The sequence below is a fragment of the Pecten maximus genome, unplaced genomic scaffold (assembly GCF_902652985.1).
Source record: "Pecten maximus unplaced genomic scaffold, xPecMax1.1, whole genome shotgun sequence".
Lineage (NCBI taxonomy): Eukaryota > Metazoa > Mollusca > Bivalvia > Pectinida > Pectinidae > Pecten > Pecten maximus.
This window is the reverse complement of record NW_022983010.1, coordinates 13645-34213: the sequence shown is the minus strand read 5'-3', so window position 1 is coordinate 34213 and position 20569 is coordinate 13645. Positions and strand designations below refer to the sequence as shown.

The window sequence follows — 20569 nt, the reverse complement described above, 5'->3', positions numbered from 1 at the left end:
CAATAGATTGCTGGGATACCTGCATCGAATGGGGTGGACAGTTTACCTGATGACACACCATAATCAGGCACAGCCTACTATAGCTCCGCCCACATACTCTCAGATTTGTTGCCACAGGTGTGATTGACATGTCTAGATGATTTTTACAAAGGACATCGTCGAAGTTTTAATCGTTTGCTGATGTCACTGCACGTTAAATTAATGTAAAGGCTATAAACAGACATTGATTGATATATTTAATCAGAAGACAGTTACCTGTACAAGAGCAAACTCGTAGAGACTCGGCAAAAATCAGACACCGCAGATCGTCAGTACCGACCGCAGTGCAATTTAATTAGGGTGCATGTGATTATTTATTTATTACCATATTTCGTTCAATTAACGCATTAAAATCAGACACATTGTTGACTTGAACATTACAATAAGCAGACATCTGTCTCCGGCCGTATCTTCATCTGTGTACCATTGTCGTGGTCATTTATTTGCTACATAAAATACTGTGTTATCGAACATAAACATAATATGTCGTTACTAAAACCAAAGACATATATATGTCTCTGCTAAAACATATATATCATGTGGCATAAAACTTAGTTGTTGCTAGCCACATCGTCATTCACAATATAAAAGTGGTACGCATTCAGATATTTTCATTTATATTTATAACGTACCCTCATGTGAGCCCACAGGCGCTTGCATAGAAAATATTACTTTCATTTTTTTTTTGATATGACAGTGGTATGTTTAATCTGTTAGCGCCTGTGGTAGGACTGTGATCTAAAGTTTTCTGACTGCAGTTCAAAGGAACCTTGCAACTTACCTGTGATAAACGTTGACGAGTACACAACTAAATTCACACATGTTCCTAATAATTTGTCTGTAGCTAATATCGGGTATCAAACGTCATTTTTTCAGCGGTATTATCAAGCAGGGAAAGTAACCATTTAGGAACACAAAATGTCAAACTTTTCAGGAAAATCAAAACCGAGAATAATATGCATAGAAAGAAAAAAAATATTGGGAGAAAGATCCTATGTTCGGTTAATTTATGTACATGTCTGTGATATTTAAATAAGACACACTAAAAAAATACCGAAGACGAGTTTAAAGTTCTTTATTCGAGGTACGGACAAAAGCCCCCCTCCGGACATTAGCCCCTAGGCAATAGCCCCTCCGGAAAAAAGGCCCTTCACACTATTCATAGTACAAATGTATTTATATAACACAATTATTGATCACTTTAGCCACATACAATACCGACAAATGGATGTGATATCTAGCGTGTACTGTACAGAATGGCCATGACATTATTATAGTAAATTGAAATACTTATACATTAACAATTGCTGGCATATTTGTAAAATTTTCAGATTGTAAATACCAAGTATACATCATGTATGTATATTTACTATATCTTCATCCAATACACACACATGTATGAATACGTGTGCCTGTTCACTCGTCTATACATATACAACACGTATCATTCAAAAGCAACTTAATCCAAAATGCTCAATTTTTTATACTCTCTTCTTTATCACATTTTTGAATTGAATATTCTTGTATTTTGTACCATCATGTGACTATGTTATTATTCATTGTTTTGTTAATTTTACGGAGAAGTCGTTTATAAGTTGGTAAAATGTGCTGACTAATCCCTTTGTCATTTCTGTATATCAATAAAATATGTTTTAACTTAAACTACAACACGTGTACAGTGGACCCGCGATAATCCGGACGCCGATAGTCCGGACAACTCACAGTCCGGACGGAAATGCACGGGAACGGATTTCCGTAACGTTATTTGTACTCACCAGTCCGGAAATTTGGATTCCGATTCCGGAAGCCCATTTTGGGAACGGAGCGTACTTTTCATTAGTAAATTTCCCTCAATAATCCGGACGATTTCTTCACCACGAGGAGAAAAAAATGTCGGGGCAAGTCACCCGTGTCGACAACTGTACAGACTATCACTTGACACTGTGCGTAGTCATAGCGACCGCTGCTAGGTCATAGCTCCGGGTGTTTACCTGTGTTACAATGTGTAGCTTTTGTTTTTATAACAGTACATTGCTTTTTCTCTACGAACTAAATGTTACAGTATTAAAGGATTTTATAGTATAGCCTGGTCTTGCTTTTATCAACTTGACGTACAATATATATGATAGTTATTTTACAGACGGCAACTTTTATAGGAACACATATTGCTATTTGATCCAGAATTCGATGTCAAGGAATTTTGGTTACATCTCAAATATTTGATTTTAAAAGATATTTGTGGATTTATTTTCAGAATGTTGTCTGATCATCTCAAAGCAGCTCATCAAATCAGATAGTTAATGTATTTATTTTATCTTATTGAATTTAAATGAAACATTTCTACATCAGTTATAGTGCTGAAATGTTGGACATAATGGCCTGACATTCTAATACAGAACTTTTTAAACCAAAAAACAAATGCATTGAACATTACTATCATGTCTTCTTTTTATTATCATCACATTAAATATTGATTAAAAATAGATTTTGAAGAAGATGTGGGCTTTAAAAAACAAAATTTTCTGGAATATAACAGAAATTAAAATAAGATTTTAAGACGTAACATTTTGTGTCAAATTAAGTTACGTCTTGAAATGTTCTATATATATCCATCTATCCTTCCCGGCGATCAACGGTGAATTTCTTTAGGTAGGAACGATGTTATTTGTTATATATATCCCAGTCTAACTTTCCTATGACAAGTCGAATAGATGGCAGATACTTTGAAAAGAGTGCTTAAAGTTTTGTGTCAAAATGTTACGTCTCAAAGAAAAATATAAAAACCGTAATGAAATCAATTCTACGACAAGACTTCTCGTTTTAAATATTTTACGACATCAACCAACATGTGATGATACCAGACCCATTTCTGGTAGATCACGTGATCGGCCTTTTGACACGATGGCGGCAAGTAAACAAGACACAGATTTTCACCGGTAAGAATTCGTCAGTTGTTACGTCTTGAAGTTGAAACATTATGTTGAAGTTAAATAGAATTTTTAAGTGTTAAAACACTTGCAGATTGTGGTAGTTGTGTGTCATTTGATCAGTCACTGTAACGATCGAAATATCGTCCATAAAACTTGTCTCTTCCAGTGAACGATTGCATACACGAGTCGATTGAAATGGACCATGCGTCCGTTTGAAAAATATTTTATTTGTGTCATTTGTTACGTCTCGGGAAATCGGGATTGACGTCCAACGTTACATCACGTGGGGTTATAACGTTGAGATTGGTTTATATCAAAAAATTGTCGCCCTTACGAATTCAGTTATATTAGTTTCATGGGAGTTCAAATAACGTTGACTCTTAAATTGAACTGTTGTTTTCCTTCGTTATTGGTCAACATTTTTGTGAATGACGTAACCAAGACACGTAATTCATTGTCCATGTTACATCTTGGCAAAAATTATCTTGATAAATGATCGTTATAAAATTATAATGATATTGAATTGTATAAAGTTGCTGGCTAGAGCACTGCTCGTTGTTTCCCTCCAGCTATTTGCATCGTGTAATTATATAAACGAACGTAAGGAAGTAGACCTCCAGATGTAATTTTGACACAAATCAGTTGTTCTTACTAATGTCATATATATTTTGTTATACTAACATCCTAATTATTGTTTTGCAGTTTATTTTGATAATTCTTGTAATTTGTTTCAAATGTGTCCTTTTAACAGCTAAAGATAATCTGTATTTAATAGATCTGTATGTCTTTATAATTTTAATGATGTATCATTCAATAATTTAATGTTGTTGCATAATCAACCAATTTCAGTTACAATCTAATAGGAGAAATCTGAGATCAAAAAGTTTACATGTCATAGTTTTGATACATGTGTAAAATGAGACTTGTATATGATTTATTTTGCAGGTTACAGAGGTTAATGCAAACTTCAGGATGGTCCAATACTTCGTGCGGAATAACAGCAATAGATGGAACCTTGGACAAACACAGTATTCTGTCATTGATAAGGATATACTTAAAGTCAGTAATAAAATATCTGATTCTGGTCATAAACGTGTTCGTATTTTTTGTTTCTTTCAGAGGTCTACTTCATGGGAAGCTAAACATTTTGTCTTTTAGGATGGTAAATTACTCCAATATCCTCCATTATTAAGCTACTAAACACAGAAGGGTATTCTGGGCATTCCTGTTACACAAATGACATACTGTATATGTTGGAGATGCTAGTTGGGAATCCCACATGTATCACGGAAACATACTCCACTCTAGTAAACATATTATAAAGTTTGCCAGTTACTTGCCATTGATCAGAACTTCACAATTTATAAAACAAAGTATTGATGTCTGCAAATGAATTCTGTTTATTAGACAATAAACACCTTACCATTTCCTTAATATCTGATAAAAATCAGCGATTTCTGTAAATAATAGTTGAAATTGTTGTCCTGTTACACCTTGAAGAAAATTTTTGTTTCACACATTATATTAATATTTTGGTACTTGAATTATACTTTTATGGACAAAATTAATTATTTCATCACCAAAACACCACTGAGAATCTTTTAACAGTCAATGTCTGAGTAAATAAAGTAAGATTATTATCTAGTGTCTCTGTTACATCCTGAAAAAAAATCATAATCAGAAAATCTTTAATAAATTGTTAAATCTTATGAAATTTATCTTCTCCATAAAATGTGCAACTTATCTTATTATTCCCTTATGTCAGCACCAAGAAAAATGGATAAGCATGCACTTTTTAAAGTTGGACACCAAGTCATTTGAGATGTAACAAAAATTCCTTGACATCAAATTCTGGATCGTTTCGTAGTTAGCAAGAATTTATGCACAAACATACAGTGCGTGATACGATAATTAATCAATCTCAAATACATGTAATAAATTTATGATCGGTAATTAACATCATTAACGCTTGTATTGGGTAAACACGGATATCGGCTTGTAACACCGTTACGTGAAACTCATTGAAAGATGCATGCTATTAATTACATACACATTTACGTATTAAGCAGTGATCACAAGAACTGGGTTGATTACACACAAATTAGTCAATAGTCGTCTGATACTTAATTAATTATGTAAGCGTCACATTGTTAAGTGAATACGGGTTTAATAATTATCGGACATCTTGGGTAGTTCTCGCTAGTGTCCCATACTTTTAAATAGATAGCTTGGGGTTTCTGGTACGTAAAAATCATAAAAAAAACATGGACTGATGGTAAGTTGTAAAATCCGAATCCGGATCTAATGTTAAATACAGCGATCGAAGCGGAGAACAATGAAACGTTTTATGACCTTTTTATTCGCAGTATTAACTACCACCTTGGAAATACAACATCAAACACGTGCCCCTCGGAGTATGACGACCTGGAAAAAATAGCGATCTATTCCACTCAAACAAAAAAGGACAAGATAGAAATATCCGACAAAGGTATGGGTCTAAACGTTTGTGATGACTTTAAATGTAGATATGTAGAGTTTACTCTACACGATTCTGACGGGTCAGTTTTGAAATCGTATGGGACGACAAACCAATGTAGAAACAATGCATTTTCAATATTGATGAAATCAAATGCCACAAAAAGTCTTCCCGCAAAACCCGAGGACCATATCAAGGGTAAACTGACCGGACCACAAAGGTTGAAAGGTGATGTTATGGATTGGACTTCAGGATTCGACGACGGGTGGTATCGGGACCAGCAGGGCACTGGAGAAACTGTGATGGGAAAGCTTTCAAACGCCCTTTGGGCAATTGACCATTGTCAGGAGAAATTAGAACAAAACGGATGTGTGCTTCCAACTGTGTTTAAACAATTCTCTGGTTATAACCAGTTCACAAAACTTCGTCACAAGGCCCCGTTATTAACACAAGAAAAACTTGAAGTCATTTGCGCAGACCTTTCAAAATGTTTATCGTTTCCGTCTATGTCTACACAAAGCCACAAAAAATTGGCAACTCACATTGAAGCTCTCCTGGCATGTTTGACAAAGTACAAGAGTCGCTTGGCAGATGACAACTTTAGACACAAAACTGTGTACCAGGTTAGACAAGAGCCAGCACGTACAGTGTCAGAGGACTCAACTTCCCAATTTATTGCCCCCAAACCTGCAGTTGATGAACAATTTTCAAAGCTTGATGATCATGTTTGCAAATTAAAGCATTATGAAGTGGTCGATCTTGAAAATTTCTCGCCATGTGACAAAGAAAAGAGAAGGAAATATATCAAAGACTTGAGGTTATCTGTTCCAATTATGCTTTTCAGGATGTCATATGGAGGGAGTATTGGGACTTTGAATTTTGTTTGGAGTGTTCCCATTGATGATTCACCAGAGCGCTGTACCGGCAATTCTAATGCCATTTCGAAAATAACAGAACTGCTGCCAAAATTTTCCACACGTTCAATGAGACGTGATTTCATCAATAAATACAGCCAGTATGTGAAAACTCCTAAGTCTATTCTGCGCCACATGTATCATGAACTGACACAAACAGAAACAGTATCAGAAACTGACGCACAGCGACAAGTGGATGAACGCATTGCAGACATCTTGCTAACAGGAGATGATCCAGAACTGCTCCTTGACTATCGCGCATTAAACGGAAAAGATGTTGATACTCATTTTGGAGAGTTTTTTGCTGCAATGGGAGATTACTTTGATAAACAGTTGCTCCAAGTGCATGACAGACGTCATGGAAATGAACTGTATTTGCCATTGGCAATTTCTGTTGAAGATTTAAAAGAACAAGTGGTGAAAGATCTTCCAGATGGGGTTCCCATTCCAAGTTCTGAAACGATTAGGTTACAGTTTACTCCAGGAAATCCTTTCCAAAGAACCGCATTGAAGTACACAAGTAGATTCAATGTAAAATTCCGAGTACAGACTAGGATGGCACGTGTGCACCACAAAGATGGCAGATATGTAGCAACACTTTTTAGGTATCTGAAGGAGTTCTGTGTGAGATATCGGGGATGTACTACATTTATTTGTCTTGATGACAAAGCAGTTGTTCCAGTTGGCGAGCCTGGTGTCCCAATTTCCACAGGAGTAAGAGGTCATAACAAAGTTATGGCACCTGCCACCGATGTGTCGTTAGTGGCAGCAGACCACGACTTTCACATAGCAGGATTGGTTCCATCTGTAACTCTTGTGACAGATATTCCCAAGAACCCAAATGACAGCTTCTTCCAAGGGCATGTATATGTCACCACGAAAGACAAAGTGTTTGAAGCATCATCTCCCTTTCGACATGCATCAGAGGTCACCAGGATCTTGCGGGATCACCATTCTGATGATCAGATTGATTTAGCAACACCAATTCTCTGTATTATGACAGATGGAGGTCCAGATCACAGAGTGACATATGAGACGGTGAAAACCTCTCTGTTGGAAATGTTCATGCAACTCGATCTGGACATGTTAGTTGCCATTAGAACTGCTCCGAATCATAGCTGGACAAATCCTGCTGAACGATGTATGTCTATCCTGAATTTGGCTTTGCAACATACTGCATTGGAGAGAAAGGAAATGCCAAAGAAATATGAGGACTTGATTAAGCACAAGTCATCGCTTAACGCCATCAGAAATGTTGCTGTTAACAAAGCTGACCTCAAAACAGCATTCACAGAGAGCATGTCGCCTGTTATCGAGAAGGTAAATGACCGCTTCAGTCGAATGAAGCTGAAAGGCTCTGCATTCACAGTGTACAGAGGTTATCCAAAGGAAGATGTTGAGGACAGCCTTCGAATCATCAGAGATTGTACCTTGGAAGATTTCAGCAAGCTGAACACGTCATCTACCAGCAAAGATCTGCGGAACTGCATAAATTTGCAGGCAAGTATTTGAAAAATTTAAAATGTTTTACCTGAAATTCATGTCATTGATCAAGACATTCTTTCCCTAGTCCTAGTCTAAATTGTCTTGTGAGTAATTATCCTGCAATGTACCACAATTTACCAATGACAGTGACTCTTATTGCCCTAATATTCATCAGTTTTGCAGTCATATCATTGATGCTGTATGTATTTGAAAATTTACTACTTTTCCTAATACATACAACATTGCAATTGGTTGTTCTTTATCTGTACTTAACAGAAAAGAACTTGAATTTTTGTATGATAAAACTGAATTATTTTTTCTTACATTTTATAATCATGCAACATATACAGCCTTTACACCAAATTATGTATTATTTATAGGTTTAATTTGTTCTTATTTAATATTATAGGAGTTCATCAAAACCCATGGTGTCAGCACACATTACAGCTTTCAACTTATGAAGTGCCGTGAGGAGCCTTGTCGTTATTGCATGATAAACCCAATCCGAGTAGATAGAGATACACTGGGGGACCTGAGCTTTCTTCCTTGTCCCGTCCGTGATGAGAGTGGTCAGCACTATTTACCATTTCATGCCGTAAGTTATGAACAGAAAATGTTTGTCATTTTGTCACAAGTGAATTATGTAGGATAAAGGGGGCATGATTTGAATGCTACATCATTACTTCAAGGAAGATAATTGTTTTACAAAAGCACTTTGTGTATAACATTTTACAATCATTATTATCAGTTGGCAATCAATATTTAACACTTCTGTGAAAAAAAATAAGTGTTTTTACCTGAAATTTATCAAATGGTACCATCTTCATTTCCTTGCATTACATACTGTACAGAGGTCGCACAGGTCTTGAAAAATTGAATATGATGTTTGTCTTAAAACATTATTGAAAATAATCAAAAGCCTTGAAAAAGTCATGAAATTGTGATATGTATATTCTTTGAACAATACATATTTATTTAAATAACAGGTGTATGGTAAAGATGTGGATGAGACGCATAGACCTTCAGCACAGAACTCTACAGATTTTGATGACAGCTCTGTTGAAATGGATCGTCGAAACCGGGAGATCCTAAAAGCTGGAAAAGCTAGAGACATTATTATCTGTGGCGAGTGCAGCAAGCCAAGAGTGGTATATAGCGGGAACAAAATGTCCAGAGAGCAGGTACATTTTTACATAAACTAGATACATACATGTACCATATTTTTACTTTATCATATTGAAATTTGTGAAATGTTGTGAGAACATAACCAATGCATTCCTTAAAAAGCTTATTTTTTGTTTTTAGGGGGTTCTCATTTAAAAATATTGTGGCACTCTTGGCCTCTTTATAGTGCTATCCCACTGAAGCATACTGCCGAAGACACCTAACAGCACACCCCACCCGGTCACATTATACTGACAACGGGTGAACCAGTTGTTCCACTCCCTTAATACTGAGCGCTAAGCAGGAGTAGTAACTACCAAACTTGTTCAAAATCAAACTGAAGTCTTTCTAACTTCAGATTTAACACTTTGTTTGTTTTTGTTTCGAGAAATCAGGGTTCATCTATTCGTTTGTTAATATCAATAACTCTTGTTAATATCAATAACTTTTTATACTATAGCACCAAGTCTAATTTCAAATACAAAATTCTACATTGTAGGATGCACATTTGCGTCGCATCAAGGAGGCAGGAACCTTCACCTGTGGTGAAAACTTTCCCGAAGAATTTGGATTCATTATAAGAAAGTGCCTCCACTGTACTACAGAGGTCGAAGTGGCATACTACAGCGCATCCATGAGAGCGTTCGTTCCATCTTGTTGTTTATATTGCGGAACACAGGATGAAAATGAACTATTAGGAGACTCTGATCCTTACATTGAAAACCTCATGGAACAATTTTCAAGTGTGCGGCCAATATGCAAAACTTGTAGGGAGAAAGGCCTTGAAGCCAAAACATGGGGGAGAAAATTTGTCAAAAAGCGAAAGGTGTAAATCAGATATTGATCATACAATGCTTGACAAATTCTGATAGGACATGCAGTTTGATTACATTATTTGTGATAATATTTTAATGTAAAATACATTCTGTATCAATCTCAAGTAAAAGAATAATGCTGCGATGTGTGAATGGATGTAAAATCCATAGTTTGCTCGGAAGAAGGTGATTATGATCTGTATTGTTTTCCGTCCATTTACCAAACTGCATTTTGTTAAATATGTTTTTATGAAAAAAACATGAAAAGTCTTTTTTATGTATCTAGTTTTACATGTTTTGTTAGTTTTACATTTTTTGTAATGTGGTAATAATCGAAGTATTTATTTTATTTTGAAGAATGATATTTTTTGTTAAACCAGGTCAGTACCTATGTGATATTTTTTTGTTTGTATTCCATAATAATTATCAGAAAATGTGGAATTATTTTATTCCAATTTCATCATTTCACAGATTTATAGTTGTCGTCTTAGTATTAGGACTATTCCATTAAAATATCTAAATGACCCCAGGATTCCAAAACAATTCACCTCTGTCCATGGTTGGATTTCGCTCCAATTACTTCTGTGTATTAAAATTAATTAAATAAATTCTTTGGGTGGTACCCCTAAAAAAAACTGGACTCCTGGGGTAGGGTAGATGTTTTACTGGAAAAGCCCTTAGTTTTACTGTTAAATACAAGTCAATTATATTTGATAGATGCTGAATTCCCAAAAACATTAAAAGATAGCTAACTTTGGGGTAGCCATATACATTTTAATGATTATGTTTCTAATATGCCAATTTTCTGTTGTTTTATATGGTATTATTATTTTTTTCCAGATAATTATATATGATATAGTGATTTTGTTTTTTCTGTGCCAATTTTCTTTTGTTTTATACATTATTTTCTATTATACCGGTATTTGTTCCATACAAATGAGAGAACTGTGTTAAGTTTGATTTGATCAAGAAGATCAGGTATTAAATTGTTGTTGGATTTTACATACAATTGTTTAGTTATTTGTGAATGAAATCACTTCATGATATACATGTACTTGAATTAATCACAAATAGACACAAACATCTGTTCAATATGGTATTCAGTTTATTTCCAACATTTGGTGGAAAAAAAATAATGGAAAAAAATATCGCTCGCACATCATTTGAACGCTTCGCCTCTTGAAATCTCTAAATGGAAATTTTTTGCTAGAAAAAAAAATTTCGCTCGCTCGCCCCAATTTTTTTTACCAGTTTCCCGAAGAACAACTGATTAATTTGGTGTGGCCTTACACATAGTGATATGTGATTATATGCATGTATATAACAATTAATTTACTATTTACATCATAAACAATATCCTATCATAGATTTGTGCTGGAATTGCACATACAGACAATTCAACTACTAATAAAAGTAATACAACATATGTATGAGAAACATTATATGACTATACATAATTATTGGTTATTAAGCCATTTTAATTTTCTCTTCCTTGCAAATTTAATATATTTAGCAAGATTTGAGATATAACTTCTATTATTTCTTGTTAACAGCTCTATTAATTTGAACATGCTAGGTTTTCATACAATTATGAGATTTAATGCATTTCTTTCGTAATGAATACAAATAAGGACAATTTAAGATGAGATGAAATTGAATGGAGTGAAAATAGCCTTCATAGCGTAATTGACTTAATTACGTGGTGGTCTTAAAGTGTACCCGTAACGATTTGCTATTTCAAGTTTAAATGTGATTTAGGATGAAACTAAAAATGCTGAAAGGCCGACTTTCACAGCGACTTTAGTTTTAGAGTAATTGCGATTTTTCTCGAACCCAGAGCCGTTGACTACGTTTCGGTGACCTCTGACCTGTGACGTCAGAGGTTTAATGGGATCAGAGCCGTCATATAGGAAATATATATAGAAACAAACGTGAACATGTGCCTGCAATTAATGCGAATGAGACAACAATAATGAAAGTACTGAATAAACTTTTTGACTTATATTTGTGAGTTAGTTAATAACAAATGTTACCGAAACCAGGGGCATATAATTTTCTATTATAACGTGCCATATACAACATGTAACATCTTATTAATTTTCTATTATACCGGGCCAAATACAACGTGTATCATCTTACTCATTTTCTAATATAACAGGTCGTATATAACATGTAAAATTTGAATAATTTTCTTTTTTAACGGGTCGCTGTAACATGTATGGCATTTGAATAATGGGTCGTTTACAATGACTTACATCATATAGCCTTTATTATGAGGGCATTTCCGGGTTGTTACATACCAATATTGATTTCGGTTATAATACTTCTAGTAATAGAAATTTAAAATACAATTCATACACGATGTGAAATAAAAGTTAAAAAATTGGAATTTTTATTAGCCAAAACAGCAATAGATATGTTGCAAATACACTTGAAGATACCGTTATTTGTGATTTTCGGAAAGATTCATAGAGTAAATTTTCAACATGGTGGGTTTATGAATGAGGCAACTTAGGTTAATCATTCTATAGACAAACCTTTAAGATACATTTTTTTTCGCTTGAAAGGAAAACGAAACCCACTGAATTCCAAAAATAATATGTTTGATTTCAACAACTTAAAAATGCCTTCCCTATAGTAACACGCAATTCTTAATAAAATTCAAGCTCAATTTACGTACAACATGTGAAAGTATATCTTCGGAACTTTTTTGAAGTACATAGAAACCAAACGCGAGAACTCACAAGAATTATCGGCGTGTGCCGATTAGAACACCAGACACCTGTAGTGCAGTGACAGGTGTGACGAGCTTGTGGACCATAATTTCACACTTGGTAATTGTTTAGCGGTTATACTAAGCCACTCAATTCGTAATTCTCCGAAAACATGTTTCTAATCTTCTAAAGTCCTGTTTTAAGTGAAGATATGACTTGTGACACACGAATGGAAAGTAAAACCACAATGATCTCGATCACTTCACAATAATGACACAATAACAAAAAAAAAAATTAATGATAATAAAAAATAAATAAATAAAATTTGAAAAATTCATACACGAAAATTATTGCGAGTTAATAAGTTTTAGTATTAATTATGATTAATCACGATGAACTAAATTGTATGTTTTCTATATATATATATATAACGGAGCGAAAATGATGGTTTTAATAAGAACCTATACTATGTACCTGTACATAAAGTATCAATTATATTATAATTGTTGCGAATCACTTTTATTTAATTTCACTGACAACGATCATATAAAAATTATATCTTTCTCAAGAATGTAATCGTCCGTTATCCCTGAGACCATGACATGTAAAATACCCTCTGGATAAAATCTGTATATGTAGAAGTTTGTTGCAGGCTCCAACACTGGTATTCATACGTGAGAGATTTAGTCTATTGTAGATCATGATGATTATAATATATTACTTTCTGAATTAAGTGTTCTTCATGACTTGAAGCGGGTTTTGTATAGAATATAATGCTTAGATTTTATCTCGGCACTCGGCCAACCGATTTTGATGTGGTTCGCGACATCATTCTTTGGTTTTTAGCTCACCTGCCCGAAGGGCAAGTGAGCTTATGCCGTGGCGCGGCGTCCGGCCGTCCGTCCGTCCGTCCGGCGTCAACTTTCCATTCAAGCAACTTCTTCTCAATAACCAAAAGGCCTAGAGACCTAATATTGGGCCTGTAGCATGCTGGGGTAAAGGGCTACCAAGTTTGTTCAAATGAATGACCTTGACCTTCATTCAAGGTCACAGGAGTCAAAAAGGCTAAAATCTTCAAACGACTTCTTCTCAACAACCAACAGTCCCAGGGAGTTGATATTGGGTCTGTAGCATGCTGGGGTAAAGGGCTACCAAGTTTGTTCAAATGAATGACCTTGACTTTCATTCAAGGTCACAGGAGTCAAAAAGGCTAAAAAAAAATTAGACGACTTCTTCTAAATAGCCAAAAGACCCAGGGACTTGATATTGGGTCTGTAGCATGCTGGGGTGAAGGGCTACCAAGTTTGTTCAAATGAATGACCTTGACCTTCATTCAAGGTCACAGGAGTCAAAAAGGCTAAAATCTTTAAACGACTTCTTCTCAATAACCAAGAGTCCCAGGGACTTGATATTGGGTCTGTAGCATGCACGGGGTGAAGGGCTACCAAGTTTGTTCAAATGAATGACCTTGACTTTCATTCAAGGTCACAGGAGTCAAAAAGGCTAAAATCTTTAAACGACTTCTTCTCAATAACCAAGAGTCCCAGGGAGTTGATATTGGGTCTGTAGCATGCTGGGTGAAGGGCTACCAAGTTTGTTCAAATGAATGACCTTGACCTTCATTCAAGGTCACAGGGGTCAAAAAGGCTAAAATCTTTAAACAACTTCTTCTCAATAACCAAGAGTCCCAGGGAGTTGATATTGGGTCTGTAGCATGCTGGGGTGAAGGGCTACCAAGTTTGTTCAAATGAATGACCTTGACTTTCATTCAAGGTCACAGGAGTCAAAAAGGCTAAAATCTTTAAACGACTTCTTCTCAATAACCAAGAGTCCCAGAGACCTAATATTTGGCCTGTAGCATGCTGGGGTGAAGGGCTACCAAGTTTGTTCAAATGAATGACCTTGACCTTCATTCAAGGTCACAGGGGTCAAAAAGGCTAAAATCTTCAAACGACTTCTTCTCAATAACCAACAGTCCCAGGGAGTTGATATTGGGTCTGTAGCATGCTGGGATGAAGGGCTACCTAGTTTGTTCAAATGAATGGTCTTGACCTTCATTCAAGGTCACAGGGGCCAAAAAGGCTAAAATCTTTAAACGACTTCTTCTCGATAACCAACAGTCCCAGAGACCTAATATTTGGCCTGTAGCATGCTGGGGTAAAGAGCTACCAAGTTTGTTCAAATGAATGACCTTGACTTTCATTCAAGGTCACAGGAGTCAAAAAGGCTAAAATCTTTAAACGACTTCTCAATAACCAAGAGTCCCAGAGACCTAATATTTGGCCTGTAGCATGCTGGGGTGAAGGGCTACCGAGTTTGTTCAAATGAATGACCTTGACTTTCATTCAAGGTCACAGGAGTCAAAAAGGCTAAAATCTTTAAACGACTTCTTCTCAATAACCAAGAGTCCCAGAGAGTTGATATTGGGTCTGTAGCATGCTGGGGTAAAGGGCTACCAAGTTTGTTCAAATGAATGACCTTGACCTTCATTCAAGGTCACAGGGGTCAAAAAGGCTAAAATCTTTAAACAACTTCTTCTCAATAACCAAGAGTCCCAGGGAGTTGATATTGGGTCTGTAGCATGCTGGGGTGAAGGGCTACCAAGTTTGTTCAAATGAATGACCTTGACCTTCATTCAAGGTCACGTCGATCAAGTATGCTTAAATCTTTAAATGACTTTTAGTGAAAAGCCAAAGTGCAGAGAGACATTATATTGGTCCTGTAGCATGCTTTCAAATAACTGCAGGATCCATATATGAAAAGATCACTGCATTGCAGGTGAGCGATTTGGGCCCATTGGGCCCTTGTTACAAAAAATACCATGTTTGAATATCGTTTTTTTGTCCTTGGTACACTTTAACACCGAGTTTCACCACGTCAGCATTTGAACACCAAGAACTTTAACTCTGTACATGTACCACTTGTGATATATACTGAAATGATTAAAGTTTTATATACATGTATGACTAAAAAAAAAAACCCACATTTTATGTTAAATATTTTATTAGAAAATGTTTTTAGATAATGCAATGAACTTTCAAAATACATGTCAAATACAATTGATATAATTCATATATATTCATAAATATATATGATCTCTAGCAATATAGTCTTTGGAAAAAACATTTGATTGGATTCTAAAATAAAGAAATGCTTTAACAGCTTAATATTTAAATGACACGCTTCAGAAAAAAATATACGTTGAAATTTTATTGTTATCACATGAAATAATCAGCAAATATGTTTTTTATCTTCTAAAAACCACCGTACTGTCTTCTTAAATAATGTTAAATAAATATAATGTTTATTATCAAAAATACCAAAGAAACTGTTGATGTAATACCATGTACTGACTTTCGTATGCGTGAAGTATCACTATCGAAATGGAGATCGTTTACAAATCGTGTGCTTTTAACATGCATCTTATTGCCGTACTCAACAAGACAAACACCGTAACATGAATTAAATAACTTCCACAATTCCAATGATCGATGGTAAAATTATGGATTGATATACATGTATTTAACTCGTTATGGTCATAAACGTGATAAAACTAACTTTCTGATAGCAAAACTTTAAAAGAATAGTTATCATTTATTTGAAAATATATTTATCTGTAAAAGATTGATGCATAGTAATAACAAGACGTTTCGTAACTGTCTTGTAAATCTTACCTGTGCACGGAGAATGACTTGTCAATCATTCTTATCAACCAATGAAATACGCACAACGCCTTTCCGCGGCGTTTGATTGACAGCAACAATGCTCACTGAGGTGTGACGAACTTCAGTGTCATCTGCTTTGTATAAGGTGACTTGTCAATCTAACCGATGAAATTCGTACAAGTATTAAGATTTTATAAAAATCATTGAAATCACATTTTTGATAGAAACAGTAACCATAAAATAGGCCAGAGTGAAAAAAAAAATACTCAGTGACATGATATTAATGTGAAGACATGAAACTGCCGGTACATTTAACACCCATATTATATGGATGCCCTAGCTAAGATACGATATATTGCAGGTTTTTGACTATGCAACCAGTATCATTACACATAATTAGTGTTATTCCCACTTTTGATCAGTTTCATATGTGGAATTAGCCAGAGTTTCTATTGGCCTCGTCTTGCACACTACGATATGAAAACGTGGAATTCTCCGACAGCTGACAATAAAATCGGGAATGACATAACACTTACATATATGGATAAATGAGATATTTATTTACCCCAGTATACCCATTTAGTCCCATCTAGGTGTTTTATTCAGTCCTTATAGACCCTCGCTTTACGCTAGTCAATATTTCATTCTGGATTCGTCGGCCTAATTACCTAACCATGTGCGATGATACAACTTTTATTTCTATAGATTTTACCGCTTATAATTAAGAAATTATGAATTTTTGAATTTAATATAACAGGTTTTGTGAAATAATAAGCTTAGTTTTCTTGATTCAAACTACTTTAGAAGAAAAACACAATAAATTATATATGGTCTTTTCGGTCTATTGCGTTCCGATTCGGGTTGTTAGTCGTACTGTCACTTTCAAAATGGCAGGTCAACAGCGTGAAATTTTGACTAGCGTAAAGCAAGGGTCTATACTGACGGAATAAAACACCTAGGTGGGACTAAATGGGTGATCTGGGGTAAATAAATATCTCATTTATCCATATTGGTAAGATACGTGCGATTTCACACCGGTTTTATTGTATTTACACCTTATATCTTAGCGACACCAAACGGTGACGGAACATTCAATGTTTTCATATAGTAGGCTAGTGCGTTCTGGCCCTACACCAGAAATGTATGCAAATTATATCCTTACTTGGATTAAAGTTGTTTGAAATGATAAATGATCATCACACAGTGATTCTTAGATCTACTACTCAAGAAATAACTTCCATCAAATCTACTTTCTTTTACCTGTCAGCGACACACAGCGGAATTTTTACAGTTCTTTATATATCTAAATATACTAGACATTATCTATGTCCCCTCTAGACTACGACTAGTGACAAAAAAAAATCATCATATTTTCAAGCTAAGTAAAACTGATGTTTAATTCTACGGCATTTATAAGAGATGGAAACAATTAAAACCAATGGCAAATGGTTATACCGTACGTCCCTGGTCACATCGATCATAGCGTTGATGGGTGTCAGTTATATACATGTAATTACTCCATACCGATTCATATTACAGGTAAATTTTATCGCATGAGTCGGCACCGATGAGTCCTGCTGATCCTCTGTGATCCTCTGTGGTCCTCAGTGTCTCGATCGCGGAGGTTCACCGCGGCACGCTTGGTCACCGCGATCTTTGATGATTTAACCCCGGTGATCGATCGGCATAATTGGTCTATCACCAGGAAACACGGTGATTATTTCTCCATGTACACTCGTCACCATAAATCGCGGGGGAAAGGGTAGAAGTATTAAAAGCTACGGTCCTTACTGTAGATCTAGTTCCCCTCAGGATTTTGTTCCATTTTCCCCCTCAGATTTCTGTTAAATTTACTGAAATATTGTATTTTTCCTCATTTTTATGGCAATAATATTCCCAAATACTCTAGATTTGCTTTCCTAATTAACCATTTGCTGTTTTTACTTGGAAAATATGTTTTTAAAGAAAAAAAATGAAACTTTGAGATTTTTGAATTTCCCCTTTTCAGAACTGATTTTCCCCTATGGTCCAAAAAGGTTAGTTTCCCCTAAATTTTAGATTGATCCCTGGTAGTGATCTCTCAACCACTTTAGTTTTTTTTTTTCAAGCATATTTCGTTGCGTCTCTGTGGGGACTCTGCCAGCGGTCCACCTCTGAGGAATGAGTGTCCTGTGAGGGTTTTTGCCTGCCCAGCAAATCGTTAAGTGATAGGCCTATTTTAAAATATTTTTTTCTGTATCATACAGATGAACATCGAACCTATTAACATGCAAAATTTGACTTTAATTGGACAAGTGCATACATGTAATTTGCAGATTTACCGACGAAGACGAAGTTATGTCCGCAATTCATTAAATGATATTTTAAAATCATTTTTTTCTGTATCAAACAGATGAACATCAAAGCTATTAACATGCAAAATTTGACTTTGATGGGACGATTTCATATTATACAAATATACCGTCAATGTTACAATGCAGGATGAGTGTCCCGCAAGGTGTTCGCATACCCTGTGGTTTTGGCTGATAAATTACAGTGTGTACCACCTAGTGAGTGTCCTGTGGCGCCGTGCCAACCTCGGGTACCTTGACATGTTAGTTACTGATTCTTGCCACAGGCATGGCCACTGATAATTGAACTGCTATAATTTTAAAACTACGTCTGTTATATAAAAGATTATAAATATAAGCATTTCCCTCCCTAAGTTCGTTTATAAGAATTATACAAAAAATAATTTCATTATCCTGGAAATATACACATTTTTTTTCCTATGTCCTTTTCATTCTGGAAATACACACATTTCTCTCCTATGTCTGTATATAAGAATTATACCAGAAATAACTTGTTATATGCATTACCTTCCCTATGTATGTAAGAAGGTGTACTCAACTACTCATTGCACTAGGTCACACTTGTTTGTGTTGTCTTGGATGTACTCGTGTCACCACAGTTACACCGTGTGTCGTAAGAGAGCAAGTTACACATCAGAAGTTTGAGATGTTTCAGAAGTTTTTATTTGACACTCAGATAGAGCTGAAACGAATGTTCGCGAATGAATACCAATTCCCCGAATATTCGAATAGTGGAATGGTATTCGAATATTCGGTACAATATTTACTTCCCTTCGTCCTTTGATGTGAAACATGTACAAACGTTCTATTTGAGTTTGGGAGCATTTCCAGCTAAATTCCAATAATTCTTAAGCAGAATGTAAGCTATGTTTAGGGGTTTTAACGTACAAAGGTACTATACATCCAACATAGCAAAACATCTCCGGGCCAAACTCATTGAAAACGTGTTCAAAAGTCAGATTTTCGTTCCAATCCAGCATTCAGTTTAACATAATAATATATGTATATACAACTATTTTGACATGAATAGGTTCCAAAACGCGTGAATGAAAAGATGTAAACATTTTCTGACATGACATCGTAAATAAGGTACAGTGCTGCTATCTTTCATATCCGTACTGTGTACAGTACTGTCAACTATGTGGTGCGCCATATGCATTACGTCAGTGTCAATAAAACACTTTGAAACAATAGCAACATTCCCGGTTACAAGCGCTCAACCGACAGAGGAAAAATTAACAAGTGGAAAGTTCGCGGTCATTTTTATTTCATGTTATTGTACATACAGACCCAATGTAGTGAACGTTGATTTTTTTAATTATTTGTTGGTCTTATAATGCAAATATTCCTTCTCTTGACATTGACAATATGACAGACACAAGCTTGTCAATCAGGTAGGCCAGCCATGTTTAATTTCGCGAATTTTACGTTTATAAAAGTGAGCTTCCGACTTAGTTCTGGCCATTCTTCAGTTGTATATATCACTGTTACTTATTTAAAGCTTTTCAGTCATCTATTAAGCTTAGTAAATCAGAAATAATTACATTTTCTTAGGTATCGACTGTACACTACCGAATATTCAAATACTATTCAAATACAGTGGAATTCGTTAACTCGAACTCGGATAACCCGAATACCCCGCTTAACTCGAAGTACCTCGCCGGTCCCGGCCGAATTCTCTCTTTATCTTAGTAAAATAAACTCGGATAATTCGAATTCGGATAACTCGAAAAACTCGGATAATACGAAGTAAAAATTTGGTCCCAACAATAAAAATCCTACTTGAAATGTTCGAATAACTCGAAGTATAAGTTTCGTCGATCGGTGGCAAACGCCGACATTTTTTAAGAGCTAAATTCCGTTTGTAATACTGAACATATCGGCACTACTAACCTACATGCTATTATAAGTGTTTCATAAATTCATAAAAGAAATTGTCGGTTGAATCTTATAACAACAAGTCTTGGTGATAAAAAGTACTGCTTTACTTACATCAGGTAATTTCCCAAGGCGGTC

At 35.4% G+C, this 20569-nt stretch overlaps 1 protein-coding gene across 1 annotated transcript; it reads left to right on the top strand.

Moving 5' to 3' along the window:
• The first annotated feature begins 5121 nt into the window (after positions 1 to 5121).
• LOC117321260 lies at positions 5122 to 10825 on the top strand. The gene is made up of 4 exons (XM_033875730.1): positions 5122 to 7859; positions 8254 to 8439; positions 8831 to 9025; positions 9508 to 10825. The coding sequence occupies exons 1-4, from the start codon at positions 5274 to 5276 to the stop codon at positions 9838 to 9840; spliced, it is 3300 nt and encodes a 1099-aa protein (XP_033731621.1). The 5' UTR covers positions 5122 to 5273; the 3' UTR covers positions 9841 to 10825.
• The last annotated feature ends 9744 nt before the right edge of the window (positions 10826 to 20569 follow it).

What these genes read in the sequence shown, in the direction of transcription:
- LOC117321260 (XM_033875730.1), top strand. Translation starts at nt 5,274, where the DNA reads ATGTTAAATACAGCGATCGAAGCGGAGAACAATGAAACGTTTTATGAC. An exon ending in GGAACTGCATAAATTTGCAG is followed by an intron (nt 7,860 to 8,253) that starts GCAAGTATTTGA and finishes TTAATATTATAG; the next exon opens with GAGTTCATCAAAACCCATGG. An exon ending in ACAAAATGTCCAGAGAGCAG is followed by an intron (nt 9,026 to 9,507) that starts GTACATTTTTAC and finishes TCTACATTGTAG; the next exon opens with GATGCACATTTGCGTCGCAT.